This window comes from Coregonus clupeaformis, chromosome 13, assembly GCF_020615455.1.
Source record: "Coregonus clupeaformis isolate EN_2021a chromosome 13, ASM2061545v1, whole genome shotgun sequence".
NCBI lineage: Eukaryota > Metazoa > Chordata > Actinopteri > Salmoniformes > Salmonidae > Coregonus > Coregonus clupeaformis.
Window position 1 is genome coordinate 9,496,048 of NC_059204.1, and position 23,745 is coordinate 9,519,792.

Consider the following 23,745-nt stretch of genomic DNA (forward strand, 5'->3'; position numbering starts at 1 on the left):
GGGGAGCCTGACACCTATTGGTCAAATCAAATCAAATTGTATTTGTCACATACACGTGTTTAGCAGATGTTATAGCGGGTGTAGCGAAATGCTTGTGCTTCTAGCTCCGACAGTGCAGTAATATCTAACAAGTAATATCTAACAATTTCACAACATATACCCAATACACACAAAACTAGTAAGGAATGGAATTTAAGAATATATACATATATGGACAAGCAATGACAGAGCGGCACGGACTAAGATACAGTAGAATATTATAGAATAGAATGCAGTATATACATATACATATGAAATGAGTAGTGCAAGATATGTAAACATAATTTTTTTATTTATTTTTTATTTTTATTTTTTTATATACTTTGTTTATTGAATTTTCAGTACCAGCATTTAGTAAATAATTGCACTTGAAAGTTATTTGGTATGAATATGGAACAACAATTTGAAGACAACGATACAGCAAAACATGGAGAGACAGACATGAAAGAAAAAAATAGACATTAAGTACATAAATAAGATAAAACACAAAAAAAAAAAAAAAAGGAAGAATATCTGTTTTGATCCAGTTGTTATAGGTCAGCTAGCACAGTTGATATGTAAACATTATTAAAGTGACTAGTGTTCCATTTCTTAAAGTGGCCAGTGATTTCAATAGGCAGCAGCAGCCTCTAATGTGCTAGTGATTGCTATTTAACAGCCTGATGGCCTTGAGATAGAAGCTGTTTTTCATTCTCTTGGTCCCAGCCTTGATGCACCTGTACTGACCTCTCCTTCTGGATGATAGCGGGGTGAACAGGCAGTGGCTCGGGTGGTTGATGTCCTTGATGATCTTTTGGCCTTCCTGTGACATTGGGTGCTGTATGTATCTTGGAGGGCGGGTAGTTTGCCCCCGGTAATGTGTTCGGCAGACCGCACCACCCTCTGGAAGCCCTGCGGTTGCGGGCGGTGTAGTTGCCGTACCAGGCGGTGATACAGCCCGATAGGATGCTCTCCATTGTGCATCTGTAAAAGTTTGTGAGGGTTTTAGGTGCTAAGCGGAATTTCTTCAGCCTCCTGAGGTTGAAGAGGATCTGTTGCGCCTTCTTCACCACACTGTCTGCGTGGGTGGACCATTTCAGTTTGTCGGTGATGTGTACGCCAAGGAACTTGAAGCTTTCCACCTTCTCCACTGCGGCCCCCATCGATGTGGATAGGGGGGTACACCCTCTGCTGTTTACTGAAGTCCACGATCATCTCCTTTGTTTTGTTGATGTTGAGTCAGAGGTTATTTTCCTGGTACCACACTCCCAGAGCCCTCACCTCCTCCCTGTAGGCGGTCTCGTCATTGTTGGTAATCAAGCCTACTACTGTTGTGTCATCTGCAAACTTGATGATTGAGTTGGAGGCGTGCTTGGCCACGTAGTCATGGGTGAACAGGGAGTACAGGAGGGGGCTGAGCACGCACCCTTGTGGGGCCCCAGTGTTGAGGATCAGCAAAGTGGAGATGTTGTTTCATACCTTCACCACCTGGGGGCGGCCCGTCAGGAAGTCCTGGACCCAGTTACACAGGGAGGGGTTCAAACCCAGGGCCTCGAGCTTAATGATGAGCTTGGAGGGTACTATGGTGTTGAATGCTGAGCTATAGTCAATGAACAGCATTCTTACATAGGTATTCCTCTTGTCCAGATGGGATAGGGCAGTGTGCAGTGTAATGGCGATTGCATCGTCTGTGGATCTATTGGGGTGGTAAGCAAATTCATTCAGTGGGCGGATTCGATTATGCTAAGCCGTGGGGCACTGGTCGATGGTGCATTACATCATCGGGCGAAAGCGGGGAGGGAGGAGCGCACTTCTCAAATCAAACAGTCATTTTGTCAACAAGGCAGCATGGTGCATCGTCCAGAAACATAGATCTCTTTCCATAAAATAAATGTTTTAATTTTCTAACTATTTTTCCATTGGGAAGGCAGATAAAGCGTTTTTATCAAAAGCAATCCTTTTTGCATACGTCACTTTTGTATTGAGCCGACTTCAACGTGGGCTTTGAACGGGGCACCTGGCTCAAGCCCCGGGAGGCAGCCCGGTTCCAAATCGAATTCTAGCCACTTTCAGCAGATTTAAAACACGACTACACTGGCGCCCAGGCGGGATTAATCGAATCCCCTCAATGTAATCAACTAGATCATGTACACCTGAAAGAGGCGGGGTTACCCCTTTAAATGCCCCCACCTGCAATTATTAGCCTCTTTCAAACCAAACCAGCATGGAGAGATGTCCTTTGACTTTAAATCATCTAAAATGTTACCCGAAAACCATCAATGAAGCCGTAAGAACAACCGGTTTTAATAAACGGTCACATGCTACCCTCTCCTTGTATTCTTACAGACACACCCATTGTGTTACCCCCCACCCATCCCTTTCTAGTTTATTTGAGCTATTTTTCCACTTACAAATATGTAATAATTCTAATCATGAAACAAAGAGTTGTCTCAAGACTTAGTGAAATAAGGCGCAGTCCATAAATTCAATTTCAACAAGAGAAAATTGTCAAGAGTTTGCCAGAACAGTTTGAGGGCTGGGGGGTGAGGCCTACCAGAACAAAAGGCAAACTTGAAACTAGTGAAAAATAAACAGGAAAACGCTGCATTTACTGTTGAATTACCACAAGGGACAAAATCTACACAAAACTGTAAAATAGAACAATTAACATATGCATACAAAAAGAACCAGAGACAGCTAGGTGGCCAAACAACGAAAAGTCAGAACTAATCAATTCAGTTACAACATCAAATCTCATTTTACTGAAGAATGAATGAGCTGGCAGAGGGGTAGGAAGTAGGAACATAAAGAGAACTCTCCTAATATGTTCCTATGCAGATGGTTCTGATTCTGAGGACAGGCATAATGAAGTAGCTAGTATAGTTTTTTCCCTGACACCAGACCCGTCCTAGCGCAACCTGGCCGAGTGCGCTTCGATGACGTATGGAGGACGTCTCCGGTAGTACCTTGCCTGGCCCGTTAGCCGCTAACGGAGCTGGCTAGCGGAAGGGACGGAATTCTGTTGTCGGTGACACAAATCGAAGTCCATCTGTGGTTACAAACGGACTGGACGACGCATTATTGAGGCGGCGAGGCACTGATAGAGCGTCTACATGCTAAATATGTGGAAAGTCAGGGAAATGGTGGATAAAGCGTGAGTATTCTTGCCGTTTTCGTCTGCTTGCCTTTTTGTTGCAAGGCCCGTTAGCTGGCTAGTTTACGTTTGACAACGGAAACGCTGATCTCGTGACGTCACGCTGTTTTCTCAGCTGATAGCTCAGTATGGCTAACGTTACTGTATATCAGCCTTGTGTACAAAATGTAACGATATATATTTTCCTCCATTTCGATATCCTACTGGCCATTCTAAACATAATAGTTTCCAAGATGCAAAGTAACACCCCCATCTTTTCCATGCTAGCAATATTTTTTGGAAATGTATTAACTATAAACTAGCTAGTTGGCTAGATTATGTTTTACCCAATAATGACATCGAATCGTTCAATACAATGTAACGCCCTCGTTCACTCACAGCTAACGTTAGCTAGCTACAAAACTGGCTCACTTAATTTATCATTATTAGCTCACTAGCTAGCTAACGTTAGCTAACACAACTAAGCTAGCCACAATGACTGTCAAGACCTTCATCAAACCTGCCATTTGCACTTATTCGTTTCATTATGTTCATTACATTACTCACTATAGAAGTTGAACTTCATGACCATTGTATTGTTTTCTGGTTGAAACGTTTTTACACGACCACAATGTAACGTTAGTTAGCTATCTAAGCCATCAACTAGCATTTGTCTGCACTAGGCTGTCGCGTTCCTGTTTACCGTTAGAAGGAAGACATTGCAGCAGAGCCGTAATGCTGTCTGCCGACTGTTAGGCATTATAATGCTGTCTGCCGACTATTAGGCATAACGTTACCAGGCTCATGCCTCTCATCAAACACATCGAATGACAGTGACTGAAAGTGGACCTGACCCACGAGGAATGCAGCACGACAAGAACATTACATTTACGTCATTTAGCAGACGCTCTTATCCAGAGCGACTTACAAATTGGTGCATTCACCTTATAGCCAGTGGGATAACCACTTTACAATATGTTTATTTTTATTATTATTTTTTTTGGGGGGGGTAGAAGGATTACTTTATCCTATCCCAGGTATTCCTTAAAGAGGTGGGGTTTCAAATGTCTCCGGAAGGTGGTGAGTGACTCCGCTGTCCTGGCGTCATGAGGGAGCTTGTTCCACCATTGGGGTGCCAGAGCAGCAAACAGTTTTGACTGGGCTGCTCACCGCCAACATCTCTTAGTTAGGTTCTCACTGTGGGGCATGTTCTTCATAGCTAGCTAAGTTAGTGTTTATTTTTATTTATTTTACCTTTATTTAACGACGCTGGGCCAATTGTGCGCCGCCCTATGGGACTCCCAATCACGGCCGGTTGGGGTCTGTAGTGACGCCTCAAGCACTGAGATGCAGTGCCTTAGACCACTGCGCCACTCGGGAGCCATTGATGGTTAGTGTATGGAATTATTAACTACTGCATAACATACGTTATTTAAATTGATAGCTAGAAGGTTTTGAAGTTTGCATGCATCAGTATTGGAGATGTGCAAATGGCTTATTGCAACCATTTATTTAAAGACGGCTATGATCATGAGTGAAAGCCTCTGTGTGTGACATAAAATAATTCCTTAGGCTAATAGTTTTCCCAATTCAGATTTGCAAGCGATGGCAGACAGTGGTTCCAGCCGAGTGCCTGTTTCATGGACAGCGCCTGCAGTCAGTCAAGTTGCAGTAATGGATGCTGCCTGAGCCGGTGCCACCTGTTAGGCATGCATGATTTCAGCTGAATAGGGCCTGTTAGTGATACAGCTGGCCTGTACTGGTGTAGTAGGTCTAGAGAAGGCCTTCTCCTGCTACGCTGGTCCCAGAGAGCTCCCTGCAGACCCTGAGTTTTTAGAGAACAAACTATGTATCGCCACACCTTGTGGATTGTGTCACTGCCATCCGTTGTTTGTTCTGTTTGTGGTGGGATTGCAGCACAGAGAGGGACATCGCTTCAGTGGGTTGGCCAGTTGAATTGTATTTCTGGCGAGGACTTGTATTTTTTCACTGAATATGCATTTAGGCTAGATGTATGTTTGGGTATATTGTCCCTCCCATAAGTGAGGAGGAGAACCCAAGGTCATCATGGATCATTCTGTGGCCGATCAATACTAGCTGTCTGGGACTCAAGATGAGAGCTGGATGGGAGGGTCTTTTGAGATTGGTCATCTAGTAGGCCCATTTCTTGTTTTGTTTTGTACTTGTAGCCTATAAGGTCTGTTCCCATGTCGGTTATTGCACAGGAGAGAATTTAAGAATTGAGAGTGAAATCATTTATTTCTTTGAATGATTACTTTGTAAATTATTAAGGCCCACTCCAAGAGTAAAGTTGTGTAGGCATGAGTTCAGTGGAAGCTTTTTCTCAGTATGATATTGATTATATCATTACATTGTATTGACTAACGATAGCCCCTCTGAAGGCAGGCTTCATGCCCTGTGTGAGTGTTTGAGTCTTTGGATGGTCCTCTGTAGCTCAATTGGTAGAGCATGGCGCTTGTAACGCCAGGGTAGTGGGTTCGATCCCCGGGACCACCCATACATAAAAATGTATGCACGCATGACTGTAAGTCGCTTTGGATAAAAGCGTCTGCTAAATGGCATATTATTTATTATTATTTAATTATTATTTCTCTGCCAGTTAATGGACTGCAAGTCCCATCAGCTAAATGCAGTGAGATCAATATCATGGCTGAAACAATGGCATTGTGTTGTTGAGCTCAGACAGCTTCACACTGTGGTGAATGAAAATGTCAAACATTGCACAATTATGTGGAAAGATATGATCTGTTGAAGGGAGTCGAGGAAACCTGGCCCTGAAGACATGAAAGAAGAGGGAAGTTGACAACTCTCGCTCGGATAAGATCTGAGGACCTGGACTCTCTTCTCAAACTCTTGTGAAGACAAACAGAATAACTTCCTCGCCTTGTTAATTTGGCTCCTTGTTAGAAAGGAAATTATCTTTCCAAGTTTACTTCCAAAGCTCTTTATTAGAGGATATGGTAGCAGAAGTTATTTAGCTTGCCCTTAGCTGGCCTCACTGTCTAGGCTTACAGCTTTACTATGAACCATGGCTTATTACAGCTTGAATGTCTGAGCCACATGTCTGGGAAATGCAAATTATGCTTTTAGATTATAGTAATGACCAGAAATTCAGCTAGTCAATCAGCCAACCTGCAAATACATTTTCTCAGTAAATGCTCTTCCTACTATGCATGACTTACAGCAGTACGGTGTTCTATATCCTCCCAGCACACTGCAGTGTGACCAGCACCACTGGTATACATTTCTTCTCTCTTATGGTCCCGTGTGTCTTAGTTGGTAGAGCATGGCGCTGGCAATGCCAGGGTTGTGAGTTTGATTCCCACGGGGGACCAGTATGAAAATGTATGCACTCACTAGTATAAGTCATTCTGGATAAGAGTGTCTGCTAAATGACTTAAATGTAAAATGTCTTCTGTGTGAGTAGTTTCAGGAGTAGCTCCTACATCAGCCCGGCTGCAGGCTGTATCCTCCAGGGCCTCTTCTCCCTGCAAACGTCCTCGTCCGACCAGGGCCTCTTACTTCTAATATGCATCAGTGAGCCAAGCGCTCTCAATCCACTCCCTCCCTCGCTGCTGTTGTCCCCTGTGCCCCCTTCATCATCATCATCATCATCACTATCTCCGTCTGAAAACTGACGCCTAGAACCACTGTTCCTCGGAAGCAGGAGGTAGTGTTTTTCTTCTGGTGTTGTAGGAGGGAGAGTGAAAGGCTGTTTCATGTGCAGTGCTTTGGCTTTTTAGCAGGCTACATGTGTAGGTAAGCAGGCTCATCCTGAGTAGTGCAGAAGAAACGTGGCAGCAGCGGGCCTGCAGAACAAAGAGGCCCAGGATGCAGACAGTTGGAAGGGAAGCCTGGGCTCTGTCTCTGTTTGAGAGAGTTGGAAGGGAAGGGAAGCCAGGGCTCTGTCTCTGTTTGCCTCTCCCTTCTTTTGTCTCATCCCCAGCGGAATATTTTTTCACACAGCGGGCCGTTCTGTGTGCGTGTGTTTCCTAGTCTGCTTGAAATGTAAGCACATCTCTGGTTCGCTTGCCGTTCATGCCGTCTGCTTTTATACACCGCTATCATTTATTATTCAGTGGACTGAGATTTCCCTTAAAATCTTGGAGCAGCTTTGCTGCGGAGAAGATATCCTCTTGCTGTCTCTGTCAGTCATACTTCTGCACTGGCACAGACTCAGACCTGGGCAGAAAATACACTGAACAAAAATATAAACGCAACATGTAAAGTGTTGATTCCATGTTTCATGAGCTGAAATAAAAGATCCCATACATTTTCCATATGCACAAAAAGCTTATTTCTCTCAAATGTTGTGCACAAATGTGTTTACATCCCTGTTAGTGAGCATTTCTCCTTTGCCAAGATAATCCATCCACCTGACAAGTGTGGCATATCAAGAAGCTGATTTAAACGGCATGATCATTACACAGGTGCACCTTGTGCTGGGGACAATAAAAGGCCACTCTAAAATGTGCAGTTTTGTCACCAACACAATGCCACAGATGTCTCAAGTTTCGAGGGAGCGTGCAATTGGCATGCTGACTGCAGGAATGTCCACCAGAGCTGTTGCCAGATAATTTAATGTTCATTTCTCTACCATAAGCCACCTCGAATGTCGTTTTAGAGTATTTGGGAGTACGTCCAACGGGGTTGATCACGACCGCAGACCACGTGTAACCACGCCAGCCCAGGACCTCCACATCCGGCTTTTTCACCTGCGGGATCGTCTGAGACCAGCCACCTGGACAGCTGATGAAACTGTGGGTTTGCACAACTGAATAATTTTTGCACAAACTGTCAGAAACCGTCTCAGGGAAGCTCATCTGCGTGCTCGTTGTCCTCACCAGGGTCTTGACCTGACTGCAGTTTGGTGGCGTAATCGATCACCTTCGATGGCCATTGGCACGCTGGAGAAGTGTGCTCTTCACGGATGAATTCCGGTTTCAAATGTAATGGGGCAGATGGCAGACAGCGTGTATGGTGTTGTGAGGGCAAGCGGTTTTCTGATGTCAATGTTGTGAACAGAGTGCCCCATGGTGGCGGTGGAGTTATGGTATGGGCAGGCATAATCTATGGACAACAAACACAATTGCATTTTATCGATGGCAATTTGAATGCACAGAGATACTGTGACGAGGTCCTGAGGCCCATTGTCGTGCCATTAATCCGCCGCCATCACCTCATGTTTCAGCATGATAATGCACAGCCCCATGTCGCAAGGATCTGTACACAATTACTTGAAGCTGAAAATGTCCCAGTTCTTCCATGGCCTGCATACTCACCAGACATGTCACCCATTGAGCATGTTTGGGATGCTCTGGATCGATGTGTACGACTGCGTGTTCCAGTTCCCACCAATATCCAGCAACTTCGCACAGCCATTGAAGAGGAGTGGGACAACATTCCACAGGCCACAATCAACAGCCTGATCAACTCTATGCGAAGGCGATGTCTCGCTGCATGAGGCAAATGGTGATCACACCAGATACTGACTGGTTTTCTGATCCATGCCCATACCTTTTTTTTAAAGGTATCTGTGACCAACAGATGCATATCTATATTCCCAGTCATGTGAAATCCATAGATTAGGGCCTAATCAATTGTTTTTAATTGATTGATTTCCTTACATGAACTGTAACTCAGTAAAATCGTTGAAATTGTTGCTTGTTGCGTTTTATATTTTTGTTCAGTGTAGTTGTATTTTGTAGTTTATTTGAAAATACCAACTTTTCAAATACTCAAGGTAGTCCAATATAGTTTATATACACTCTGTGTACCAAACATTAGGAACACCTTCCTAATATTGAGTTGCACCCCCCCTCCCCATACCCTTCAAAGGCTCTTGAATCTTTTGTCTTGCCCATTCACCCTCTGAATGGCACACATACACAATCCATGTCTCAATTGTCTCAAGGCTTAAAAATCCATATTTTATATTTAGTCTCCTACACTGTTTTGAAGTGGATTTAAGAAGTGACATCAATAAGGGATCATATACTGACCAGGTGAATCTATAATAATAATAATAATAATAATAATAATCTATGTCATGGAAAGAGCAGGTGTTCTTAATGTTTTGTATACTCAGTGTAGACTTTCAACTAAAAATCAACTATTTTCTTTGATATTCAAATACTGGTCTCAGAAAGAAAAACAAATATTTGAAAGCATTTTTAATACCTCTCAGAAAACAAAATTATATTTGAAGGTATTTGAATATATGGAAGTTATTTGAAAACAAAAAATGTTTATTTGATGGCTGCCAAATATTTGATGAAGAACAAAAACTACACCAGTTAGTTGAATTAGTCTAAATATAAGATCATAAGTACATGGCTTGGTGGACTCAGACATTAATCTTAATATAGCCTATAATTAAATACATGGGGAGATTCTTGTTTGGGCAAAAGATTGTCCTCTCTCCTCCTTGATCCGGAAACCGATAAGTGGTCGAGGAGTGTGTAATTTCGTTAGTAGGCAAATGGAAGTGTCATCCCCTCCTCGATAGCCACCTTTTCATCAAGGATACTCATGTGTATCCTGCCGCGGAAGAGTTATGAAATTTGCCACACCCCCTTTGAAATCTGCCACACCCTCTTTGAATCAGCTTTTGTTTTGTCAGAGGAGAAAAACATGCACACGTTTAAAAACGATATGCTACTTGTTTTATTCATAAAATGTCTTGCACTACTAACTTAATTAGTTTTAAGGCTGTCCCTGACTAAAGAAAATCTCGGTCGACCAAGAGTCGTCTTTTCTTTCGACCAATCGACTGGTCAACATTTTAAAACGTGTCTTTTTCCTTATATAGCCACACCCTATGTGTTTTAATAAAATCAACTATATGTAGGCTACTGAGCTTGTCTGATGTTCTAAGTACACTGTGATTAAATAATTAACACACACAAATGACTCAAGTAGGAGCCAGAGATAGCTTTACCAGAAGAAAAAAATCCTGTTCCCAAACCACTCTCCTCGCCAACTCTCCTCAATTACCTTTGACCTTTTTTAAAAGGCGGCGAGGCAGGACGGAGGAGAGAGTACGCAGGAGGTGAGGAAATCTAAGCGATAAAAGGCCATGGAATCCCCTCAGCATTAGAGTAGAACACTTTTGCGGCTTCAAACTGACTAACACATATATTTTCATAATGAGTGAGACATAAGGTAATACAGTAATACTTTTCTACCACTTAGGTAACACTTTACAATAAGGTTCCATTTGTAAAGGGTTTATAAAGGGTTTGTAATTACGTTATTACCGGTTATTTAAGCATTTGTAAATGCATTATAAAACAAATGGGTTATAACAAATTGGTCAAAATAGTACTATAGCCAGACCTCCAGCTATAAACCATTTTATAAGTGCACTTACAAATGTGTATAATATTGAACCCTTTTATATCATCATGCAACCTTATTTTCAATGGTTGCACAGTTAAACAATAGTTATTTTCTCACTTTTGGTTGTGATGCATTGTTGCTCTGTCCCAGGAACAGAAATTATTGGTTTTCAGACCTATGGTCAACTCCCATGATGTTTCTTGCCCCACGTTTGAAACCTATGACGATGCATTGGTACACTTATTTATTCCAGGAATTAAGGATTAATCTCAAGCCATTATATTGGTGTGGTTCGCTTGTTTCTGAAAAATTCCTGACTTTGTGAGATCTGCCCATCTGTGAAACTCATTTGAAATAAAGACGACCTGGAACATGCCCAGAATGTTGGGTAGACACTGACATGTGATGGACGTGACTATGAGAAGTGTGCAAAGGCCAGACAAAGAGATTGCGCAAAAGAAACGTTCACAAGATAAAAATGTTGACAGAGAGAGGGTAAATTCTCTATGCAATTTGTTTCCCTTTTGAATACAGAAGTTCTGCTCGATGATTTAACTCGCTGCTCAGCTAGCTAACATTGGCTAGCACCCCTGTCCTACCTAGCTAGCTAGGAAACATTAGCTATCATTAGGTAAAACCTAAAACGTATTTTTGAATATAGACATTCTGCTAGACGATTTAACACAAGATAATCTTTGGCGTGGTATAGCTAACTAGCTAAGTAGAACACGTTTGCTGGCTAGCTAGTTAGCTTCGCTAGCTAGCAAACGTTAGCTGCCTGGCTGCTAGCTAGCTAACGTCAACATGACAGAGTTGTCATGCAATTTGTTTAGCTTTTTTTGGATTAGCATGCTAGTTATCTAACCTTTGAACTCCGGTACAGTCTCTAGCTAGGTAGCTAGTAAGCTAGCTAGCATCCTTTGTCAGCACACTAACATGAGTGGTTCCAATTTTAAGACTAACTTACTAGCTAGCTAACTAGCTAGTGTATTAGCAACAACTGTGATAACTATCTAACCCCTTTAATTTGTCATAGCTAGCTATTAGTGTTAGCAAGTAATCTTAAACACTAGCTATTATTATTATTATTATTATTATTAGCTAGCAGTGTATAACATAACTAGTTCAAATCAAATGTAATTTGTCACAAGCGCCGAATACAACAGGTGTAGACCTTACAGTGAAATGCTTACTTACAAGCCCTTAACCAACAATGCAGTTTTAATAAAAATAAGTAAAAAAAATAGATAAGTAAAAAATAAAAAAAGAACAAAAATAGAAAGATAAAAAATAATTAAAGAGCAGCAGTAAAATAACAGTAGCAAGGCTATATGCAGGGGGTACCGGTACAGAGTCAATGTGCGGGGGCACAGGTTAGTCGAGGTAATTGAGGTAATATGTACACCACCGTTCAACATTTTTTATAGAATATCTACATAGGCGTACAGAGGCTCATTATCAGCAACCATCAGTCCTGTGTTCCAATGGCACGTTTGGTTTGCTATTCCAAGTTTATCATTTTAAAAGTCTAATTGATCATTAGAAAACATTTATGCAATTATGTTAGCACAACTGAAAACTGTTGTGCTGATTAAAGAAGCAATAAAACTGGCCTTCTTGAGACTAGTTGAGTATCTGGAGCATCAGCGATTGTGGGTTCGATTACAGGCTCAAAATGGCCAGAAACAAATAACTTTCTTCTGAAACTTGTCAGTCTATTCTTGTTCTGAGAAATGAAGGCTATTCCATGCGAGAAATTGCCAAGAAACTGAAGATCTCGTACAATGCTGTGTACTACTCCCTTCACAGAACAGCGCAAACTGTCTCTAACCAGAATAGAAAGAGGAGTGGGAGGCCCCGGTGCACAACTGAGCAAGAGGACAAATACATTAGTGTCTAGTTTGAGAAACAGACGCCTCACAGGTCCTCAACTGGCAGCTTCATTAAATAGTACCCGCAAAACACCAGTCTCAACGTCAACAGTGAAGAGGCGACTCCTGGATGCTGACCTTCTAGGCAGAGTTGCAAAGAAAAAGCAATATCTCAGACTGGCCAATAAGAATAAAAGATTAAGATGGGCAAAAGAACACAGACACTGGACAGAGGAAGATTGGAAAAAAGTGTTATGGACAGACGAATCGAAGTTTGAGGTGTTCGGATCACAAAGAAGAACATTTGTGAGACGCAGACCAAATGAAAAGATGCTGGAGGAGTGCTTGATGCCATCTGTCAAGCATGGTGGAGGCAATGTGATGGTCTGGGGGTGCTTTGGTGGTGGTAAAGTTGGAGATTTGTACAGGGTAATAGGGATCTTGAAGAAGGAAGGCGATCACTCCATTTTGCAATGCCATGCCATACCCTGTGGACGGCGCTTGATTGGAGCCAATTTCCTCCTACAACAGGACAATGACCCAAAGCACAGCTCCAAACTATGCAAGAACTATTTAGGGAAGAAGCAGTCAGCTGGTATTCTGTCTATAATGGAGTGGCCAGCACAGTCACTGGATCTCAACCCTATTGAGCTGTTGTGGGAGCAGCTTGACCGTATGGTACGTAAGAAGTGCCCATCAAGCCAGTCCAACTTGTGGGAGGTGCTTCAGGAACCATGGGGTGAAATCTCTTCAGATTACCTCAACAAATTGACAACTAGAATGCCAAAGGGCTGCAAGGCTGTAATTGCTGCAAATGGAGGATTATTTGATGAAAGCAAAGTTTTAAGGACAAAATTATTATTTCAATTAAAAATCATTATTTCTAACCTTGTCAATGACTACATTTCCTATGCATGTTGCTACATTTCCTATTCAAACTCATTTCATGTATGTTTTCATTGTAAACAAGGACATTTCTAAGTGACCCCAAACTTTTGAACGGTAGTGTACATGTAGGTAGAGGTAAAGTGACTATGCATATATAATAAACAGAGAGTAGCAGCAGCGTAAAAGGGCGGGAATAGGCTTCGTCGTGCCCTCTTCAAGACTGTATTGGTGTGTTTTGACCATGATAGTTTGTTGGTGATGTGGACACCACCAAGGAACTTGAAGCTCTCAACCTGCTCCACTATAGCCCCGTCGATGAGAATGGGGGCGTGCTCTGTCCTCTCTTTCCTGTAGTTAAGCCTAAATAGTAGAAATCATGATAATGATGATAGTAATGTAGCTAGTGTCTATGCTAAATTGTCATAAATACCTCTTCTCTCCCACACATTCCCATATGGTCTCAGACTCTAGGATGAGAAAATGCTTAACAAGAGAGAAACAGATGAAGACACAGAAGGGGACCATGAGGCCCTTTGTTGTATTTTAAATAGTTAATCTGTTGTCAATTTAATATTCTGACTTGTAATGTTAATCAGGGTCTTTTTCTCCCCTGTTTATCTGAATTAGCTAGGCTACTCACTATACCAATGATAGGCTACCGATTTGAGTCACTGCAATTAAAATTGGTTTCCCAATACATCCAATACTTCTATTAAATTCAATTTTGTTTTTACTATGTATTGCATGTTTGGGGATATTATATACTGTTATAAATGTTTGTAACTTAACATTAATAAATGGTCAGTAGGTTTATTTGAAGGTTATAGATCTGTCATTGTCATTGAAAGCAAATCTAAGAAGTGGTAGATCTGTTCTATAGACGGGTTGGTTGTTTAGCAACAAAACCGACACGTGCGCAACTATGGGGCAAAACACACAGGGTTGGTTTAGACTGTTGACAACATGTAAACTATATTTAATCTCCAATGTTTATTGAAAACGTAAATACATTTGCACAATGACCACTTGTTGTCTCTCAAATAAATCGTTACAGTTGTTGGTTAGATAGCTAGCTAATTTGAGCCATATTGGCATTGACATGAAATCAGTCGAAACACCTCAAAACAAGACATGGTATCAAGAGCAAGATGCAACTAGCTGAAATTAGTCACGATTCCCCATATGGACGTTTCTTGTCATTGTTGGTAGCTATCTGGCCATCCAGAATCACAACTCAGACTTCTGACCCATTGAAGCTTGCGCAGTGTTTTCGTGACGTTGTCAGCTAACCCATCCTATGTGCGCTATTTCTATGCTTCCTGTTCTTATGTTTTGTTTTTGCGTCTTTTACTTTTGGTTTTGTACACCAGCTGAAAATACAATATTTTTGGTTATGGAAAATATATTTCGCAGTGGTTTAGATAGTACAATGACTGCTTGTTTTGTCACATAAACTGAAATTACATTTTAGTCATTTAGCAGACGCTCTTATCCATTTTTTACTTTTAATTTTTTCATACTAGTCCCCAGTGGGAAACGAACCCACAACCCTGGTGTTGCAAACGCCATGCTCTACCACCTGAGCCACACGGGACAAATTAGGCAAACTATTCTAATTTTTGCAACCAGGAAATGGCATAGCGATTTCTGTATATTGCATATTTTTAAAGGTGTATTTTCAGGAGTTATAAATGTCGGTAACTAATTTGTTAATGGTCAGTGGATTGCCACTTAAAAATTAGGTATCATTTTAGCAGTTATAAATGTTGATAACGCCTTTATAAATGTTCATAGGTCTGTTATGAACATCAACCCCAGCTATGTGCCACTAGATACTGGACAGAAGCCAGTCTGTCAAGGTAAACAATCTGACATCTCGCTCTCTGACCCTCAGTACTGGTGCACCACAGGGCTGTGTGTGCTGTCCCCCCGCTCTTCTCCCTCCTCACGAACCAGTTTACATCTCAGGAGACCTCAGTTAAGGTCTTTTAAATATGCTGACGACACCACCATAGTCGGCCTCATCACAGACAACAATGAAACGCAGTACCGCCGTGAAGTGGCTTGGGCGGTGACCTCGTGTAAGGAAAACGACCTCATGCTCTACTCCTCAAAAACCACAGAGATAGCAATAGACTACAGGAGAAGAAAGAACCTCAAGGCCCCCCGTCATAATCACTGACCATCCAATAACCCTGACAGATTCATTCAAATTCCTCAGCACTTACATCAGCGACTCACTGAAATGGGACATCAACTCCAACCACATCATCAAGAAGGCCCAGCAGAGACTGTGCTTTCTAAGACCACTGAAAAAGTACAGGGTTAAAGAGCAGCTGCTGGTTCAATTTTACACAGCCATTATACAGAGCATTCTGACATCCATTACAGTTTAGTATGGGAACACGGACCGTCACACTAAGAAGAGACTAGAGAGGGTTGTGTTGAAAGCGTCAAAGATCACTGGCTGGGACCTTCCCTCTGTGAGCTCTCTGTATACCAAGCGCACCTCCAAAAGTGTGGAAAAAAATAATCAATGACCCCTCCCATCCAGCCAAGTACCTTTTTCAGTCCCTGCCCTCTGGTAGGCGCTACAGGTCATTGACCGACAAAACGGAACGTTTTAAAAACAGTTTTTTTTCCCGCCGCAGAAGTCAGAACATTGAATTACCAAAGTATTATGTGACAACATGCTAATAAAACATTGTATGCAAATAGACTCTGTGTGTGAATAGGTTCAATAGGGATAATTGTAAATATGCTTTTCCTTGTAGGTTTGTGTACTGTTCGACCTCCTGGCTAGGCCAATATTAGGGTCAGGAATTCAGTCAATCTACCTCCCTATCGTTAGCACTCTAGAGCAATAGAATTGGATCATATTTTTTGTCATCAATAACATGTGGAAGAAATTGCCAGCGGAGTGGAACTTAACTAATCTGATACATCATAGACTAAGTAGTAGAAGGAGCTGCATTTCCTGCCCAGTGAGAACAGGTGTTCAAGCTTTCAGACCTGACCACATTTCTGTTCCTCTCACACTTACGCTATATCGTCCATGGCCCACTCTGTGGTAATGGCTTCCAGAGCTGCCTGCCTAGTTCTCCTTTCAACCTAATCCCTCCCTGTGCGGGTGGGTCTGTGGGATTTATTGAGAGTGAGAGTGGAGGAAGTGTCTGTGTTTTCTGTCAAAATGACATTAGGGATGATTAGTAAAAGTGCTGGCAGCTGCAGGGATAGTCTCTAGGGCAGGTGTAGGCAACTAGATTCAGCCTCGGGTCGATTTTTGTCGGAGCGGATGGTCGGGGGGGGGGCGGAACATATTTGTAATAATTTGTACACTGTAAATTGACCAAAGAGATTGTATTTTCAAATATTTCAAAGATTATTTTGACACAATCATGTCTCTTTTTCTTCTCAGTGGGAATACTTGGAACAGATTTCCTAAATGAAATCATTTTTTTACTGAATTCATGGTGATTTTAGTGTTTTTTTACTAAAAAGTAAAATTTCATTATTTTTTTCAATGATCTACACAAAATACTGTGTCAAAGTGGAAGAAAAATTGTAATACATATATATATATATATGCAATTCAAATGCAATTACCAAAGTATTATGTGACAACATGCTAAAAACAGTTTTATTACACAGGCACAAGAACAGTTTAATGTTAAGTGTTACTGAGAATGCTATATATATGTGTGTCCAAACCTTTGACTGGTAGTGTATATATATATATATATACTACCAGTCAAATGTTTGGACACACCTACTCATTCAAGGGTTTTTCTTAATTTTGACTATTTTCTACATTGTTGAATAATAGTGAAGACATCAAAAGTATAAAATAACACATATGGAATCATGTAGTAACCAAAAAAGTGTTAAACAAATCAAAATATATTTTATATTTCAGATTCAAATATTCAAAAACGTACATCCTGTTTGCAACCAGACACTAAAGTAGTACTGCAAAATATGTAGCAAAGCAATTAACTTTTTGTCCTGAATGCAAAGTGTTATGTTTGGGGCAAATCCAATACAACACATTACTGAGTACCACTCCATATTTTCAAGCATAGTGGTGGCTGCATGATGTTATGGGTATGCTTGTAATCGTTAAGGACTGGGGACAGACCCGGCACCAGACGAATCAGTTGGACATGCCTTTGATTTCCATAGGGGGGCACGTTTTTTCACGGGACCTCCTATGTGTGCACGTGCTAGCACATTCCAAAAAAATGTAATGGCTGTAATAGTAGCTTAAAGACCATAGGCAGTCTTGTGAGTTTCAAGTTTGGTGAAGCTTATAATTTATCCTACCATTTCTACCGATCTGCGTGCCAGTTATGATTATTTTTATATGCGCATTTTCGTGGAATATTTTAATTTCAATAATAGCGCTTTTGTTTCTCAAAATCATTGTCACATGGTGAATCGTAAAAATCTGAAGTAAAATATTAATCTAAAAGTTCAAATTCAACTATGGCGAGAGCACTAGCCTATGGACACATTGATCCACTGGCAGCTAAAGAAATTAGAGCATAGAACTCAGATGCTGCAGTAGGCCTATATCTTCCATTGTCAACTATGTAAAATACATAGGCCAAAAGCCGACAAATTCAAACTGTCGAAAATATCCTGATAAATTATTTCAATCACATTCATTTCTCTGCTCCGCCTGTCTATCTGTCTGACTTGAGGTATTGCTATTGAAGTGCAACATTGTATCAAATCATCACTTGGGCTGGCCTGAAGCTGTTGCTAGCGAACTTGCAACATTGTATCAACTAGCCTATTCCGGGCCCTCAGAGATTCCTGCACCAGTGAGCTCGGGACAGAAAAGACGTTTCCACTGTATATATGGGATCATCAGATCATGATATTTTGCTCTTTCACACCGAGGCATGGTGATTATTGAGGCCGGGAGTGTTGAACACATTTTTTATTTTTTTTACTGACTTCGTTAAATGTTTTATTTTTCGTTGACTTTTGTGAGGCAAAGAAAAAATAAGTGGTGTACGTGGTGAGTTAAGACAATCAGACATTGCCAAATGGACGCACCATATCTTTGCTACACTCCCCTTCTTCTTGATGCAACATTTTAAATAAGACACATTATCTTCACACATATTTTAGACGCTTTTCACTTGACAGCCGCATCGCAATCAGCTAGACCTATTGCCATGCTCACTACCCAAATCGCTTCCCAAACACACTTGTGATTTTTTTTCTCCCCTTTTCTCCCCAATTGGTAGTTACAGTCTTGTCCCATCGCTGCAACTCCCGTACGGACTCGGGAGAGGCGGAGGTCGAGAGCCATGCGTCCTCCAAACCACGACCCTGCCAATCCGCACTGCTTCTTGACACATTGCTCGCTTAACCCGGAAGCCAGCCGCATCAATGTGTTGGAGGAAACACCGTACAACTGGCGACCGAAGTCAGTTGCAGGCGCCCGGCCCGCCACAAGGAGTCGCTAGAGCGCGATAGGACAAGGGAATTTCTAGCCGGCCAAACCCTCCCATAACCCGGACGACGCTGGGCCAATTGTGCGCCGCCTCATGGGTCTCCTGGTTTCGGCCGGCTGTGACACAGCCTGGGATCGAACCCGGGGCTGTAGTGACGCCTCAAGCACTGCGATGCAGTGCCCTAGACCGCTGCGCCACTCGGGAGCTCACACACTTGTGATTTAAAACAATCCACTGCAAAAATGTTTTAAAGAAGCTAATGATCCTCTGTGGCTGTCATGCTCCCTGGTGTTTTGAATTATTTTATTTAGACAGGAGTAATTATATAATTTTGGCGAAACATCAATTTACTTTAGGGCAATCCAGCATCCTAAAAGTGCACTGTGCACCCACCAACCTTCCTTTCCAATTTGCAAGAGGCTGAAACCAGAGATCTGTATATAATGATGAGATGCTCATGTCTAAAAATGGGAGACTTTGTTCCGAAGGCGGGAAGGCAGGTGACAAGCTTAGGTCTGCATATAATTCCCATAGAAACGCATTGGGCTTATACTGGACAGATTTGGGCGAGAGTGAGCCCTCTGGTTTCTCCTCTTCCTCTCTGCTGAAACGATATCACCGGAGAAAGCATCCGTTCGAGCGAAACAGCGCCCCTCTATATGTAGTCCATGAATCTGATGCTGTCTGGACAGAAATAGTATGACATGCCATAGTATTTTGGTCCAGACAGCATCAGATACATGGTCTTTACATACTGAGACAGAGGGGGCACTATTTGGCTCGCTCGGATGCTTTAACTGAGATTGATGTATCTTTCTGTCTCAGCTTGTCTCGGCCAAATAAATGGTCTATATTTCAATATTTTATTAGGACTGGCAAGGAGGTAATGTAGGGTGCCCATAACGCCGGCCCTGACTGGGGAGTTCTTCAGGATTAAAAAGAAACGGAATGGAGCTAAGCACAGGCAAAGTCCTAGAGGAAATCCTGGTTCAGTCTGCTTTCTACCAGACACTGGGAGATGAAATCACCTTTCAGCAGGACAATAACCTAAAACACAAGGCCAAATCTACACTGGAGTTGCTAACCAAGAAGACAGTGAATGTTCCTGAGTGGCCAAATTCCAGTTTTGACTTAAATCTACTTGAAAGATGGCAAGACCTGAAAATGGTTGTCTAGCAATGATCAACAACCAATTTGACAGAGATTGAATAATTTTGTAAAGAATAATAGGCAAAAGTTGCACAATCCAGGTGTGAAAAGCTCTAAGAGACTTACCCAGAAAGACTCACAGCTGTAATCTCTGCCAAAGGGGCTTCTACAAAGTAATGACTCAGGGGTGTGAATACTTACACTACCGTTCAAAAGTTTGGGGTCACTTAGAAATGTCATTGTTTTCCATGAAAACATACATGAAATGAGTTTGAATAGGAAATATAGCAAAATAAATAGGAAAAAATAAATAGGAATTGTGTCCTTCAAACTTTGCTTTCGTCAAAGAATCCTCCATTTGCAGCAATTACAGCCTTGCAAGACCTTTGGCATTCTAGTTGTCAATTTGTTGAGGTAATCTGAAGAGATTTCACCCCATGCTTCCTGAAGCACCTCCCACAAGTTGGATTGGCTTGATGGGCACTTCTTACGTATCATACGGTCAAGCTGCTCCCACAACAGCTCAATAGGGTTGAGATCCAGTGACTGCTGGCCACTCCATTATAGACAGAATACCAGCTGACTGCTTCTTCCCTAAATAGTTCTTGCATAGTTTGGAGCTGTGCTTTGGGTCATTGTCCTGTTGTAGGAGGAAATTGGCTCTAATCAAGCGCTGTCTACAGGGTATGGCATGGCATTGCAAAATGGAGTGATAGCCTTCCTTCTTCAAGATCCCTTTTACCCTGTACAAATCTCCCACTTTACCACCACCAAAGCACCCCCATACCATCACATTGCCTCCACCATGCTTGACAGATGGCATCAAGCACTCCTCCAGCATATTTTCATTTGGTCTGCGTCTCACAAATGTTCTTCTTTGTGATCCGAACACATCAAACTTCGATTTGTCTGTCCATAACACCTTTTTCCAATCTTCCTCTGTCCAGTGTCTGTGTTCTTTTGCCCATCTTAATCTTTTATTTTTATTGGCCAGTCTGAGATATTGCTTTTTCTTTGCAACTCTGCCTAGAAGGTCAGCATCCAGGAGTCGCCTCTTCACTGTTGACGTTGAGACTGGTGTTTTGCGGGTACTATTTAATGAAGCTGCCAGTTGAGGACCTGTGAGGCGTCTGTTTCTCAAACTAGACACTCTAATGTATTTGTCCTCTTGCTCAGTTGTGCACCGGGGCCTCCCACTCCTCTTTCTATTCTGGTTAGAGACAGTTTGCGCTGTTCTGTGCAGGGAGTAGTACACAGCGTTGTACGAGATCTTCAGTTTCTTGGCAATTTCTCACATGGAATAGCCTTCATTTCTCAGAACAAGAATAGACTGATGAGTTTCAGAAGAAAGTTCTTTGTTTCTGGCCATTTTGAGCCTGTAATCGAACCCACAATTGCTGATGCTCCAGATACTCAACTAGTCTCAAGAAGGCCAGTTTTATTGCTTCTTTAATCAGCACAACAGTTTTCAGCTGTGCTAACATAATTGCAAAATGGTTTTCTAATGATCAATTAGCCTTTTAAAATGATAAACTTGGATTAGCAAACACAACGTGCCGTTGGAACACAGGACTGATGGTTGCTGATAATGGGCCTCTGTACGCTATGTAGATATTCCATTACAAATCAGCCATTTCCAGCTACAATAGCCATTTACAACATTAGCAATATCTACACTGTATTTCTGATCAATTTGATGTTATTTTAATGGACAAAAAAAAACAAGGACATTTCTAAGTGACCCCAAACTTTTGAACGGTAGTGTATGTAAATGAGATATTTCTATATTTTATTTTCAATACATTTGCTACAAAGTGAAAACAAGTTTTTTTTGAATTTGTCATTATGGGGGTATTGTGTGTAGATGGGTGAGAGAAACATGTATTTAATCAATTTTGAATTCAGTCTGTAACACAACAAAATGTGGAATAAGTCAAGGTGTATGAATTCTTTCTGAAGCCACTGTATGTATTGAACCCCCTGAGCCAATACATGTTAGAAGCCCCTTTGGCAGCAATCACAGCTGTGAGTCTTTCTGGGTAAGTCTCTAAGAGCTTTGCACAACTGGATTGTACAATATTTTGCCCATTTATTATTTTTTTAAACTCTTCAAGCTCTGTCAAGTTGGTTGTTTGATCATTGCTAGACCGCCATTTTCAACTGTTGCCATAGATATTCAAGCCAATTTAAAGTCGAAACTCTAACTTGGCCACTCAGGAACATTCGATGACGTTTTGGTAAGCAACTCCAGTGTATATTTGGCCTTGAGTTTTAGGTTATTGTCCTGCTGGAAGGTGAATTTGTCTCCCAGTGTCTGTTGGAAAGCAGACTGATCCAGGTTTTTCTCAGCCTGTGCTTAGCTCTATTCTATTTATTTTTATCCAGAAAAACTTCCTAGTCCTTGCCAACTATGAGCATATCAATAACATGATGCAGCCACCACCATGCTTGAAAATATGAAGAGTGAATATGTGCTTGAAATTCCCTACTCGACTGAGGGACCTTACAGATAATTATGTGTGGGGTACAGAGATGGGGTAATCATTCAGAAATCATGTTAATCACTAACTATTATTGCACACAGAGTCCATGCAACGTATTATGTGACTTGTTAATCCTGCTTTTTACATGTGGGAATCTCAATACATGTGACTGGAAAACAGAGCTATTAGCTAATGCATACCATGAGTGAATTCTGAAAAAACAACGTTTTTTTTGGTGCCTTTTCATTCCTTTCACAATTGTGGAGTTGATCTGCCTTGTTGTTTCAGCCCACATGTTGGCCAACGTTACCATGTCGACCTAATTTAGAGCATAGCAGTTCTGTCTCCCATCACTCTAACCTTCCATTAGTTACATCTGTCAGGTGGTCCCCCTAATCACTCCCCCTCCAATCTGGCCCAGCTGAACTGTGGCAGGGGAGGTTAGAACGGCTGGTCCATGGGTGTGCTCTCCGAGTCCCTGGAAACATCGCCTCACATTTGTCAGTGATGAGCTGCATTAGCCCTGGCTCTGACCGGATGTCATATGTTTATTTCTTTCTTCTTCCCTCTGTTTTCTCAAAGCATTCTGTTGTCAGCTGGTTCGTTTTTCATCCCTGAGTGCTTTTGCGTGTCTCCTTTTGTGTTGTCATAATCCGTTGAAGCTGCTTCTCGAATCAGGATAGCTCTTGAGAACCCTTTTTACTCATCAGTCAATTTAATGACTGTCTTTATACACTGCAGTTGCCGCCCGCTCTGCCGCTCCTTCTGACAGTTGAGAGGAGAAAGTTGAGTAGAGCCCAGCTGTTTCCTGGCACTCTGACTGCTCTGCTCTGTGACTGGCAGGTCTGCTGATGGTGATGGGAGTGAAATGAGGCCTGACAGGAAATGGCTGATTGTTCTGTAGACTCTACAGCCTACAGTCTACAGAACTCTAGACTTTAGGGGCAACAGGAGCCCTCACAACCTGGTCCCAGAACAGGCTCAGTCTGATCAGAGGAGTTAGCCTAGGCCCTTGCTGGACATCTAGGCTAAATCAGAGGTCTATTAAGACAAGGCTTACCACTACCTATCCTAACTCCACCACTGTAATACTCAAAACACTGTATAAGACCAGGAGCCATGCCTCATGCAGAATATCCATCTGTGATAGAGGTCGTAGTCCACATTGGTTGTCCACCAGTGTTATTCAGTGTGTTTTATTAACATGATTCTTGATGTAAGTCTAATGTGTCGTGTGTTTCCTGTGTCTTGCAGCACTAACGTGGTGATGAACTACTCTGAGATCGAGTCCAAGGTGCGAGAGGCCACCAACGATGACCCCTGGGGTCCCTCTGGACAGCTCATGGGAGAGGTTGCCAAGTACGTGACAACCA

The 23,745-nt window shown here is 42.0% G+C and overlaps 1 protein-coding gene across 2 annotated transcripts in view; it reads left to right on the top strand.

The window, feature by feature from the left end:
* Positions 1-2,958: 2,958 nt before the first annotated feature.
* LOC121579183 (clathrin interactor 1) overlaps positions 2,959-23,745 on the top strand; it is a 39,948-nt gene continuing 19,161 nt past the window's right edge. For both annotated transcript variants that reach the window (XM_041893544.2, XM_041893546.2), the window contains exons 1-2: positions 2,959-3,172; positions 23,627-23,731. In XM_041893544.2, the coding sequence (XP_041749478.1) occupies positions 3,132-3,172; positions 23,627-23,731 (146 nt within the window). In that variant the 5' untranslated portion in view covers positions 2,959-3,131. The remainder of the gene's footprint in view (positions 3,173-23,626; positions 23,732-23,745) is intronic.